Here is a 14,392-nt window from a genome sequence, read left to right as displayed (position 1 = left end):
AAAGTGAGAGGAAGGAGTTTTAAAGGGGACTTGAGAGGAAAGGTTTTGTTTTACACAAAGTGGTCGATATCTGGAACGTGCTGCCAGATGTGGTGGTGGAATCAGGTACAATCACTACTTTTAAGAGACATTTACACAAACAGTTGAATAGGCAAGGCACAGAAGGATACAGACCTAAGAGGGCAAATGGGATTAGTGTAGATGGGCAAAAAGGTCAGCATTGGCATGGTGGGCCGAAGGTCCTGTTTCTCTGCTGTAGGACTCATGACAACAGACCACGTCACGTTAGAACATTGGGAAAACACTGAGAGGATGTGATACCAGTAACCATACCTGATTAATTACTTCTCTCCATTCAGTCCTTTAAAGCAAATTTGCTTACCGCCCTTTTAACTTAACACTTCACCCATCTTGCTCTCTAACAAGAAATCCACGGAGTGGTTGGTTAGTGTTTGGTTGGTGGCGGGAGGGGGATTTATCCTACCGGCCCGAAATTTAATTCTTATATAATGCTCGTCGAAACAAACACTGACCGTCTCCCAACCCCACTGCAACAGCGGCGGGCAAAGCCATGCGTGACCAGGCCAAGTATTCCAATTCCCATTTCAGGAGTAAAGTTTTATTTCAGAACTAACGGCTAACAATTCGCGATAGTAAAAATCCCGTTTAGAGACGGTACAATATAAAATTTCACAAGGGTTAACACTGAGACCAAAACCAAACCCTCTCCCACTGTCACAAACACACCTCTGGGACGGAGAGAGAACGTTGGGATCAGAGACAAGGCCAGCCCAGGATAACATTCAAATGAACACACATGACATCAGATCAATTCTTATTTAAAACAAGCAGCACCAGGAACAGTAAGAGGACTGTCAGAACGCTGTGATATGTAACATCCATCGTGATCATCTCCATCTCGTGGTAAGCTTTCACAACTCATTTAATTTGAGGAAGTGTGCGTTCCTCGCTGGCCATCTCCCTGCTCTGGAACTTGATTAATAAGATGAAGGCAAAAGGATTATTCCAATATTTGACATCAAAAGTGAAACGGATTATCACATTTTACATCTGCTCTGATTTACATATAAAGATCAAACTTCTATTTACCATGTAAGGAGAACAAATAAAGAGAAACGGCATCATTTCCAAGAGTTGGGTGAGAGAGGAAGTCCACATAAATATCATCTAAAACAAAGTAACAAGAGCAAAGTGGTCTTAACATTGACCTGTGTACATTAGAGTCAATACTGATCTCTGGTCATTGATACTTTGCACAAACACTGATTACAGTTGTACGATAGAAACCCTCACGCGTACGTTTACATTTGTGACCTTGTGACTTTTCTGGTGGGCGGTATCAATTTGGCAAAAAACAGAAAACTTCGTCTTTTCAATCGAGTGAAAAGAGAACATTGAGAGACGATAAATGTGACATTTGAGAAAGCAAGGTGCACTGATAACAAAGGGAACACATGCAGTATACAACTCCAAGTCAGGCAGATAAACCATTGCACGGTCTGGATCAAAAGTTGCCACTTCATCCCAAGGTACCGAGGTGTGTTCACACCACAACTGCGGTAGTGGTGCCGCCTTGTGAAGCTGTTGGACAAACGCGGGAAGCTAATAAACCTGATAAAGACAGCAGCCTCAGGTACAGAGCACAGTTGCCCCAGAAATTGTTGTACCAGGCCAAAAAACAGGTGGCTTATCTGCCACTTCAGACAGTGGAAGTAGAAGGAACAGATGGACAGAGACGAGAAATGTGGGACAGAAGAAAGCAGGTTCCGCTGATGTTAGGTTTCTGTTCGGTCACTGGCAATGGGCTAGCAACATCATTTGCCACATTAATCTGGAGTGTTTTATGATATCAAATCACAGTTAGCCAGAGAAAGAAGACAACTTGATCTTCTTTAGAGGAGAGTTCTCCTAAGGACACAGCTTTTCCCACTGCCTTGGCCAATGGATGAACTGAGGTAGCGATCACAAAGACTTCCCACAGAGATCCTGGATAAGCAGATCCTCTAACGTTGATTGCAGTGCCTGCCCTACTTGGATCATGATAACTAAGCCCACACCAATAACTCAGCCTTCCCTGCCCAACATTTAAGCAGCACCCAGCTTTTACCAATGGGGCCATTGAACAGATCCAATGTAAATATGAGGGTGGGTTGCTGACAATGCCATCACATAATTATTTTAAATATTTACAATTTAATTCAATCCTATTCAGGGATTAAGGCATGAGGAGTGGAAGGATATGTTGATGAGATGGGGCAGGAGATACTTGCCGTGTAAACACCACTACGAAGCTGTTGGGCTGAACACTCATTTCTGTGCTGCAAATTCCATTAGAGAGCTGTTTATCAATATTCTGAACTTTTGGGTTTGTTTATTTTAATCAAGAAACTGGTGCCACTTTCTGCAGGATTCTCATCTTCCTTTCAGTGGACTGGAGATTGAAAAAAACTATTGTCAAACCAAGTCATTTGCAGCAGTGGTTGCCTATGTTTGATTCCCAGTCTAGTTGCATAGTGATTTTAGTTAAAATTGGGGGGTGGGGGGTGGGGGGGGGGGGGAGGTGGTTACAGTTGATTATACTTCATGGCGAGCACGGGCAGTGAATTCAAGGCACCAAAGCCCAGCAGAATCCTAACCCCTTACAGCAAGGGTGACTGGGCAGATAAGAGGCGTAGCCTTGTATGGGTTTGCTTTCTTAGCTATTGGAGCTCAGACAACTGTTGATGCCAATGCAATAAAAGTAGTGATGGGGAACTGGTTGAAGAGGACATTCAGAACTAGTAACAAAAGCAATGCATGAGTACCAAAGGAATGTTGGATACCTTTTAAATGAGATATATGTACATTTGTTAAGTAATTCAGCAAAATCATACCAACTTGCAGTTTTCACAAAGGAATGCAGAATGGAGTAAAGAAAAAATGGAGTTGTATATTTCAAATGTTCCCCATGAAAAGAAAAACAAAGTTGTTTATTAAACTAAACAATGACAAGATCATGGTGTGTACAGAAATACAACTCGAGATCACCAGGTACCATCAGAATACAGAGCAGAAAAACCAGTCACCATTTTACAAACGATTCCATTAAAGGGAGATGGAGAAAAGGCATCCTTCTCCAAGATCAACACTTAAACCACAGAAATCTATTTAGCATCTATCTTCCACATACATCAATTATCACAATGTGCATCGTTCACAGGGCACGCCACAGACTACAAAGACTGCATCGCAAGCTTTGCTTTTACATTATGGAATTGCAAGCAACTAGTCAGCAACAGTGACGGGAGCAAGAAAAGAGAGCACCAACATAGGACTAATCACATTCCACATTCACTTCATTCAATTAACAGGACTTGTAAGCATTATACTACCAATGTACTGTGGGCAGGTAAAAGCTACTGTACATGTCAAACGTGAAATAGTGTCCTTTCAAAATGGGACAAAATACCCAAGGATACAAATATACGTACATATAGATATAAAACACTATAAAGGACTGCTGCGTTGGTGTTTTTACATCTGTTCATCGTGTGAGCTCTGAACTTTGGTCTGTGGAAGCCAACTGTTCCAGAATGTGGTGACCCTGGGACCCATCACAGGGCTACAACAGTAGGAATTAGAGTGCTACTTTTAAAATATGTTGCCTCAATGTGGACATACCCGTATGCCCAGGAGGAAATGTAGAAACTGACCTACATCTGAAATGATACAAGAAAATCATTAACAGAATTAATACGCACCATCCCCTTCCTGGTATACCAGTTTTGTGAGCTGTTCACTCCATTTTATTAGAATTTTTATCACTCTGTTTAAAGATTCTACCAGCCATAATATAAATTTGAAAACACTTCAACTTGACATTTGAAGGGTGATGATTATTAAATGTTGTTACTGATTTTTATTTTAAAAAATGGAGCATAAACATCAAAAAGGATCACACCATTTAATGCTCAGTTCCTCCCTCCAGTTAAGATGTTCACCAGAATACAATGATATATAATTGCCTGTGCATTATTGGTGTGTTAGGAGATGGAGCTCCAGATAGGGGCAATGAAATCCCTGTGTGAATATTTGACATAAGGTGTCACACCATGTGATACGCCAGGTAGCCCTGAAGAGAAGAACCCTCTTCGTGTAGAATTCCATACATTTTGGTAAAGCACGCACAGAAATCCAACAATCAGTTGGATTCCCATATGAGCCCACAGCTGGATAGGGCAGATTGAGTATCCACAGTGTGAAGGGAACAGCAGTGACCAACCGTGACCAGCAGCGTGACCAGCCCTGGGAGTAATCTGTGCGATACATGAGCAGTATTATCCAAGGTCTAGAAGTGCTCCAGAGTCGCATAAAATCCAGAATTGGTAGCAAATAAAAGACGTTTGTAAAGCGTCTTTTACAGCTTCAGGATATCCCAAAACTGTTTACATCCGATGAAGTAATTTTGGAATGTCATCACATTTGTAACGTACAAGAAGGACTAATTCTGCTGAGCATTGATAGATAAATACATAGACCATTAACCTATGTATCACTAAAGCAATTGTGTCCCTAAAAAATAAACTAACCCGACCGAGTGAAACTGGTTAATTCAGACACCATGGTCCAAATGATTGAAGAGCAAAACAAAGCAGCAGATGCTAGAAATCTGAAATAAAAACAGAAAATGCTGTAAATTTGCAGTTGGTAAGACAGGATTTGTGGAGAGAGTTAATATTTCAGGTTGATGAATAGCTAATGAAAGGTCATTGACCTGAAACATAACTCTGTTTCTCACTCTCTCCACCTGACCTGCTGTGTTATTTACAGCACTTTTTGGTTTTTCATTTGATGTCCTAACTCTTGAGCAACTTTATTTTGGCATTGACCAAAGATCATAATTATTGAATTCCATTTCTCATTTGATCAAATTTAAACAATATTAAAATAATATATTTTAAATGAGAGCCCAACTATATTAGATCTAACCTATCACTTTTTTCAGAATATGTGTTCTGATTCCTAGGATTGCGTACAAGGACTAATACTAACAACAACCAAAACCAGCAGGGTTTAACTGTATGAGGGTGTCACGGTTTGGTTTGTTGGCTTTTGACGTACTATTCAGAAGTGGCACTATGAAAAGCTCTAATTAGAGGAGCCAGGTTTACAGATTTCCTCTAGGAACTTAATTCTTTGAACTAAACTCTCACAGCATGAGGATTCTCGTTGTGAATCTTGCAACCTAATAGAAAGTATTGCAAATAACTGAAAATAAATTCAGTTAAAAAGTGGAGCTATTTCTACCTAGAATGTGCCAGTTACATTTCAAAGATAACAGTCTGTAGGGACATTTTCCTGCAAAAAGTGTGAACCTGGTTTGTTACAAAAACTATTTCACAAGCAAGCTGATAGCTACAAGAACAACTCTCAGCTATGGTCTTAAATGGTATAAGTTTTAACCATCTCCAGGACCACTCGTGCTTTGACCTGAGTACTGCAATAAAGTCCAGGTGGTGCAGTGTATTTGCTAAAACAGAGTGATTTGTGTTGCAGGCAATGTGGGAACGGCAGCAGAATGTGAGGGGAGGTGCCCAGTGTATACAGAACGTCAAGGATATTTGAGAAGCACATCTGGATATAAAAAAGGGGAATGTGTGAACAAGGGAGGGGGTTGGGAGATGTCAGAGTACACTGTCAGTTGTCACTAATTTGTCTCTTGTAGAAATTCGGTCTCCTTCCATCTTAATTAACTATTAGGTTGCAACTGGGTCCATGCCAAATTTTAAAACTGATTTCAGCCTCATGGGTGAAGTAGAAGTGAGTCCTAACACTCAGACTCTTAAGGTCCACCTCTCCTACTGCCGACAGGCTAACACTGAGCTCCTGGTAACACAGCGCTGGACCCTTGTGCTGAACGAGGCTGCTCCACCTCCATCTTCCCTCATTTCTCTGTATGTTCACCTTTTTAAGATGTTAACACACGATTGTACATTTAGAGCCTGCATGTTATTCAGACAACAAATAAAACAACGACACGACACTCCACTCTCCTACTCATCCTATGCTCCAGATACAGATAGTGCATTTAAAACAGATACAGAGTAAAATAAAGCACAAAGACTTCAAATGCTCCATCAAGTTAGAGTACTGTTGAAAACAGTTCCATCTCAATGCAGTGTTGATGCATTTGAATATGTTTTATCTGGTTAAAAACAGAGACAACATATTTTAGAGGAAAATAATAACTGAAAGACACTGTATTGGTCTGTTCCAGGAGCACACCTTGGCACCTCTGACCCCGATGCCAGTGACAGCCACCAGAGATTATTCGAAGTCTGCACCCAAAATCCCACAACTCCTTGAACAGAAACTGATGTGAAAAGTGCAGGTTTTTTTTCCTGGATGTCTGCATCAATGTTTAGAGCAAAGGTAACAAAGATCAGAAGCAAAAGCCTGGTGTCCTAATAATTGTCCCAGCTTGAGTGGTAGGACTGGTGGAGGCATGATTACCAGAGGGCCCCTGTTGGACAAACCTCCAATGTGCTCTTTGTAAGATAAAAGTATTTCCTTTGTCACTTGTATAGCACGGTACTGTAGCAGGGGGCCAAGGTCATCTTCACAACATTGCCATCAGATGAGAGGGACAGGTGGTCTTCTTGGCTCAGCGGACACACCTACTCATCAACTTTGCCATTAGTCCATGTTCCTTCCCATCGCATCATAACTGCTCCAGAGTCTGCTTTCACAGAGTCCCTGATAAACAAGGACCTGGGTAAGAACAGTTTCCTATAAAGCTTTTACTAAGTTAAGGTGCCAACTAGCTTTAACCAGAGGATTGAAAGAATATTCATAGATGAGTCTCATAGTTTAATTAGCAACCCATTCCCTTATAAAGTTTTAAAAAACTACTTATTGCAATATTGATCCACCTGCCTAAGGCTGAGCATCCTGAAGGCCATGACATTAGAAGTCCCAAGCCTCTGCAGCTTGAGGCATCTGGATTCTACTGCTACTTTACAAAGTACAGCCAGATAGGAGTTTCCACTCTTAATTCCAGGGGAGGGTGGAGGTGGGAGCATCGTTGCACAGTGCCCAGGCAGAGGGGCAAGGAGAAAGGCCACCACAGGGTGAGTGCAGAGCCTACACTACAACTCCATGAATGTGTGCTTGCTGTTGAGGTTAGCTGCGACATGGGCTTATTGGGGCCTTCTCGACAGACCTTCTGAAACAAAGTCCAAGTCAACAGTACATGCTAAGAACCAGGCAAGTGAATTAATAAATGGAGCATCATCAACTGAGAGTGACCAGACCACTGAGCCGATAATAAAACTGTGCTTGATCCCGGAGTTTGACCCCTTCTGGTTACAACTGTGATAGCTATTCCCCAAGACATCAGTCAAGGAAGCATTAGATTATTTTGTGGGTGACAGGACTTGCCAACTGGGCAGAGAGTTTGGTGCCATGTAATTCTTTCTGGATCCAGCAGCATCACTTTGAAGTGCAACAACACTCACAGCATTATGTCATGCCAGAGATTGACAAAGACTTATCTTTGGGAGCAGGATGGGACCTGCAGCAGGGGGCAAAGAAACTGTAACTCAGTTTATGCTGCTTTCTCCAAATCACTGATGACTGCCTACTACTTAATTATTTATTTAATACAAGTTAAACAATAGCTAAAAAGTGATTATTATTTAGTGCAGTTACATTTTGGGTTATGTGATTCGACAAGTTAATGTTTTATCAACTTAATACAGTGTGACAGCACTCATTAAATCCACTGCATGGAATGGCATCAAATTCATTATACTGTATGACCTTAACCTAAGGCATTGGTCTTCCCAAAGTGATGTGCTACTGTACTGACAGGGTGTGGAATAATCTCAACTGTGGACACTTCTGTGGCTTATACACCTCTGCAACTCATGGAGGTTAAGAAAAGCAGATTGATTTTCCTGTAATTGTCCACTGTTGTTGGACTCTTCTCTTGAAAGTGTACATTGCACTCCCAGGCATCATGAGTTCCTGAATGTGTCTCACTTTGCCAAATGGGATGGCTGGGACTGTCTTGTTGCAGGCGGCTATACACCCTCAGACAAGTCAAGTCAGTCATCTTTTGCATACCCCTTTTCAGATCAACTCCTCAAATGGGTGGGCCACATTGTCCATATACCTGATACCAGATTGCTGAAACAACTGGACTACTTGGAGCTCTGTCCTAGGAAGAGATTTGCAGAAGGGCAGAGAAGATGCTTTACGAGTGTTCAAGGTTTCCTTAAAAAAGTGTAACATTATCACCAACTCATGGGAATTCCTTGTATGTGACTCCTAAAGGGGAACAGCAGCACCCAGGAAGGTACAGGGAATTTCAAGCCCCTAGAACAGGAGCATGTGGTGTGCATTGTCTCACAAACAACCCACCTGTCTGTCCCATCAAACTCATCCTGACTGCTGGGCAGAGTCCACAGATCCACAGTCACCTCAAAACTCACAGAGCTGGGTGGAAGCAAGTTATCCTCGACCTCAAGGGATACTTAAGAAGCAGCAGCAAGGTACAGAGGAAGCATGGGTGTTTTTGTTAAAGGCAACTTTAGACCTTTACTTGGAGAGCCCCACCTTCCAGTACTGATTCCACGGTTAGGATGCCCTCCTGTACTCCCACACTGCCATCGGCAGTAAGAACCAAGAAGTTGTGGACAGAACACAGGAAAAGTAATTTCACAGTTTTCTAATCCCTTCCAGAAATATCAGATAAACATGCTGAGTCATCATGGACCCCTAATCACCCTCGCCCTTTTTAGACTTTAACCACTCTGTTCTGGTTGGTTTGGGAATATGTTGACTGTGAAATGATAGTTGATGACAGGGAGTCATGGGACTCAGAGCAATGATCGGTTCCTTCACCAAAGAACTGCAGGCTGTCAAAACCATTGCAGGTCAAGGGAGCCATTGATTACCTGCAGCACATCGATGAAATAGAGCACAGTTATCCAGACAATATGCAAACCCAAAGCAGTGGATATTTCAGAGCAGATCAGTCTTTGGTTAGAGAGTTCCTGCTATCTACAGTGCCAAAGCTACAGTAATGATCAATGCTGTTGTATTTGATTCTGTATTTTGATTCATAATGATGCTTCTTGCCTTTTCTAGCTTTCTCTATGCAAGGCATAGATCAGGTTCAATCAGATTCAGTGGTTCAGATTTAATCAGCCATGTGCAGCATTACTGCAACTATATAAAACATTGTTATTCCTAAAGTGTAAGCGCCTTTGCCCACAATGAAATTAGGGATTTACTTGAAGCATAATCTTGTTGAAAACTTCCAAAAACTCAATCCTTCTACAAGAGTTGGGGGTTTGTGTGATTGTACAGAAACAGGCAACGGATTTCCAAACCTCCTTAAGCTACAGCTTTCCCATCCCTGTGAAGAATCAGCAAAGCAACAAAGCAGGAGTTCAAGTGCTCACTCAAACATCAATATTAGTGCAATACTAGTACGTCCCGTGTCTGATTCAGAACTGCTCACTTCTGCTATACATAAGGTTCGTTCTTTCATCTGTTGAGTCTGCAAGGTTTGGTTGGCTTTTGTTTTTAGCTGGGGGAGAAGGAAGCACCATAAAATGGATCTCTGAATCTCAAATTCAGAAAAGAAAACTTAACCAATGTATTGTCACTTTTGTGTCAGCTATTCATTCTGCATCACAATCCCATTTAGCAAAATCTATCCCGATAAAGAGGAATCATATAAGAAAAAGATGTAAATATGGCATTTTGGGATGGACTTGACATTCATATTTTTAATGTTTCAATTTGATTTGAGTCTCATTCATAACTAGGTTGTGAAACTGATTTGAAGCCAAGTTGCTTTCAAACAAGGACAGATAATGGATGTATATCAAGAAAACTGCAGATGCTGGAAATCTGAAATAAAAATGGAAATGCTGGAAACACTCAACCAATCAGGCAGCATGTGTGGGAAGAGAAATGGTTAATGTTTCAGGTCGAAGGCCTGAAGGTTAACTCTGTTTCTCTTTCCACAAATTCTGCCTGACCTGCTGAGTGTTTCAGCATTTACTGTTTTTATTTCAAAGGATACTCTGGGCTATAGTAATGCTGAACTGATTCTTGGTACTTGCTTCATCCAAACTCATCTCGAGTTGATAGTGCAATGCAGTTCTGATAATGGTCACCCAGCACACCACCATGAGCAACCCATTTCCCCATGCGCTATCTCACATTATAGGCAGGAAAAGAAAGCTCCTTTATACCTCTGTTCTCTCCATCCTTTATTGTAACTTATAATGCCTGTCCCAATTTAGACTCCCTATGTCATTGAGCAATAGGAAGCTTGACTCAGCAATGAAGGGCCACATCCACCAATGTGATTGCTCTCAACTGTGCCCTGTCTTCCATTAGATCCAGTCATAATGGGGACCATTTCATGGGGACCAATTCCATCAGGGAAGAGCTTTTACCGGAAGCAGTCCAATAACATGAAAAGAGCAGCAGAGGTTGCCTCCGTTTGTAACGTGGAACTGCTCAAAACTCATTTCCTGAGGCACCAAACTCCAAGGTTCACATTGGGCCTGTTTGCTCTCTTCATCTTTGTAGGTGCTAAAACGTAATTGAATTGCATCCATTTTCCATGCATTTTATTAAAAGAAGGCAACAGGAATGTGAAATTTTGTACAAAGTAAGCTATTCTTGCAAACCGAAATATGGGTGAATATTGTGAAATGTGCCAGTGAATGAGATTTGGACAGTGTTTTTATTTTGTCATTATTCTGTCTATTAATGATTCATCAAAAAAATGCTTCAACTTCTATCTCTAAGTGTATGTGCTAGGCTATACTGTTTTGGAAGGCAGTCCTGCATCCAAGCAAGCCAAACCCAGTGCTCCCTTTGCATTAGCAGCTTCCCCCATTCCACAACAACATCCTGCATCTCCAGCATATTGCAAATCACTCCTTAACCAGGCTGGGTCATCAAACTTGCCAAGTGGTCTGACAGAGAGCAAAACCTGATGGAGGTCCATGGCCAGGTATACTCTTACCTTGATCTCCTTTGCATGCCAAGGATCTTGTCTTTTGTTACAATGGAGCCCACTTAAGATTATGTCTGAAGAGAGTCATTATTACAAGGTAATTTCTGAATGTCCCAATCCAGCTAAATCAACTATATTAAAAAACAGAAACCCCTGTTAAAAATCAAGTAGATGAAATGAATTCAGAACATGACATGAACGGTCACCGAGCACTACAGAACTTCTTCATTGTGAGCTTTCACTGTGACACACATTATTAGTGAATTCTAAGCCTGACATATACAGCAACCATTGGCACAGGTAATAGGACAACTATCCCTTTAAAACAACACACCACATTAAAATCTCTCTGGCACTGGCCGACTGAACTAGATCTTAAGGTGGCTCCACTGAAGTATACCACTAAGGGGCTAGATATCACTTACACTGCTGTCAGTGTATATTGCTGGAGTAATCTGATGTGGTGTATTTCTGTAGGATGGAGAGGAAGGGCAGCTTTATGAAAGACAGCACTGATCATTTTGGGGAAAATGTTCCTCACGCAAGTCAACATTCCCATCGCTACAACAGGCTGGGTAGTTAGCAGCTTCCAAGAGTGGCACAAGCAATTGAAAAAGAATATCTAAATCCTGTCAATGATGGATTACATCCATGCACTGAGGGAATCCATTACTTGACATTCAACCTTTGGTAAAAACAGAATTATTACTTATGCTGAATTTGTTGTGAAAATTTGGAGCAAATGGCTTCAGGGATATGCAAGTTTCATTGATAGAAAATTCTGAAATGAATCATTTCTTTTAATATCCCTTGATGCCACTGGCTTTAGATATGACTTATAAACAATGCAAACACAGTTTGTGGCACCTGTAAAGTTATTTTTACCAGCCTGTTGTGGATATCTTGTGGCATTTGGAATGTAGTCTGGTGATCTGTGTTGGATGCAGGACTCCTGCGTTTGATAGCTCTGTGGGATCTGCCACCTAGAAAGCTTTGAAGTGCTCTTAATAAAGATGTTTTGCTTCCTTGCAACAGGAAATCTGATCACTGACCAAAACACAAAAAATAAGTTCAACGAACATTGAGACTAAATTCTGCATCAACATACAGGGCACAAGTTTCTCTCATAAATAATATGAATATTTCCGATAGGAACAGAACAAATGCATATCAAAATTAATTTTTTTAACACCATAACTTCACGTAGGAAGTACAATTAAGTGCACTTTCCCTGCAAGTGCAACCAGGGCCATGAGCTGGTTAGAAAGATTTGAAGAACCCAGCTAAAACCAGCCCTAGCTATACGGAGCCTGAGAGAGAGAAAATAATACAAGACGAAACAAAAAAAATAAATTGGTATTTTCCAGCTCAGAGTCTGTTCCATTTGATTTGATCCATGTGGATATGTTTTGCTGTCTGTTGTAAAATTGTTCTTTACAACCTTCTTGAATCGGTTTAAATTAATATATTAAAACAAAGGAAGAAAAATGGAATCAAGTCTGTTGCCACATGCGCTGGCAGATTGTGTTCAGTGCTTGGTAGAACTGGAACGTGTGAAGGACAGTGCCTGCTCGCTGCTGATTTTCATGTGTATGCTTCATCATCTGTGTCTTCAATTAACACGGCTGCATCACGAGGTTTCACTCTGCAGGTCAGAAAGTGGTAAACGTAAGAATTAAGACTTGAATTCACAATACAAACCAAATCACTACCTGCATCCAAGCCAATCTCCTATAAGCTGAAGCTGCTGCCCTTTTACATAGGATTAAGAGCACAGAAATGGCCCAAATGACCTACGTTGCTGATTTCACTCCACACAAAATTTCTGGCACCATATGCATCTCATCCCAACAGTGTTTCCTTCCATGCTTTGTCCCTTGTGCACTGAACTTGCTTAACCTTGTATGCATTTATTCCACACATCTTAACCACAGCATATGGGAGCTGCTACTAGGGTGAAGTAGTAAATCCCTCATTCCCCATTGGGTTGAATTATATCCTTTAACCAGACCTCATTATATTTATGGCCCTTGGTTCTGGATTCTCTCACACGTCTACCCTATTAATACTTTTCACATCAGGAATGGTGTACCAAAGGTTCAAAAGGTTTCAGGTAATTTCTCTGTTGTTCCTCAGATGATATCCAGAGCTTTACTTGTACTTTTTACAGCTTTGAGTTGACTCCTGTGGCTGCCCTTTCGTGCTTGACCCACAGTAGCCTCCATCTGCACACTTAGCCATGGATAGCATCAAATACTGAGCCTGTACTGATTCTCACCCAATATTCTGAGATAGATGTGTTTCGACTACTATGCTAACATACTATTTGCCTTTTTAACTGTTTCCTGCACTTGCGTGTTAGCTTTTAATGATTAGTGTTAAAGAACACCCATATGCTTTTGTACACCAACGTTACTCAATCTGTCACCACTTAAATAACTGCCTGCCGTTCTGATTTTCCTACCAAGGTAGATAACCACACTTATTCCAGTTATATTGCATCTGCCATGTAGTTGCCCACTCACTCAACTTGTCTAAATTACCTTTAAACTTCTTTGCCTCCTCCTCACAACTCATTATGCCATCCATTTTTGTGTTGCTGCTTCCTTCATCCAAATCATTGGTGTACATTGTGAATAACTGGGGATCAAGCATTGATTTCTGTGGTATTCCACTAGTCATGTCTGCCACCCTATAAAAAATCCAGTTATTCCTACTCTCTGTTTCCTGTCAACCAATTTTCAATCCATGCCAGTATATTATGCCCAGTCTCATATTCCTTAATTTTGCACACTTACCTCTTATGTGGGACTTTATTAATGGCCATTTAAAAATCCAAATACACCACATCCGCTGGTCTTATTTATTCTACCACTTGCATCCTCAAAAACTCCAGTAAGTTTGTCAAGTATGATTTTCCTTTCATAAATTGATGCTGACTTTGTCTAATCCTATTGATATCTTCTAAGTGTCTGTTATCACATCCCTTCTTGTAGATTCCAGCATTTTCCTTGTTACTGATGTTGGTAACCAGGTTGTAGTGCCGTTTTATCTCTCCCTCCTTTTTTAAATAGAGTGGTTATATTTGCCACCCTCTAATCTGCAGGAACCACGCCACAATCAACAGAAATTTGGGAGATGTTAATCAATGTACCTACTGTCTCTTTTGGTATTCCGGGATGCACTTTATCAGGTCCTGGGGATTTATCAGCTTTTGATCCCATTAATTTCTCTAGCAGTTTTTGTTTTTAACTAATACCAAATTTACTCCTTTCCATTAGATTTTTGGTTCTCAATCATTTCTGGGAAGTTATTTCTGTTCTTTAGGAGGACAGAAGGCAGAAT

At 41.0% G+C, this 14,392-nt stretch overlaps 1 protein-coding gene across 1 annotated transcript in view; it reads right to left on the bottom strand.

Moving 5' to 3' along the window:
- Positions 1–3,711: 3,711 nt before the first annotated feature.
- LOC127567921 (xenotropic and polytropic retrovirus receptor 1 homolog) overlaps positions 3,712–14,392 on the bottom strand; it is a 311,271-nt gene continuing 300,590 nt past the window's right edge. Inside the window, 1 exon segment of the mRNA XM_052011129.1 lies at positions 3,712–12,692. Within this exon segment, the coding sequence (XP_051867089.1) occupies positions 12,691–12,692 (2 nt within the window). The 3' untranslated portion in view covers positions 3,712–12,690.

Source organism: Pristis pectinata, chromosome 3 (assembly GCF_009764475.1).
Source record: "Pristis pectinata isolate sPriPec2 chromosome 3, sPriPec2.1.pri, whole genome shotgun sequence".
Classification (NCBI taxonomy): Eukaryota; Metazoa; Chordata; class Chondrichthyes; order Rhinopristiformes; family Pristidae; genus Pristis; species Pristis pectinata.
Note: the sequence above shows the minus strand (reverse complement) of the source record. Positions and strands in the feature narration are given on the sequence as shown.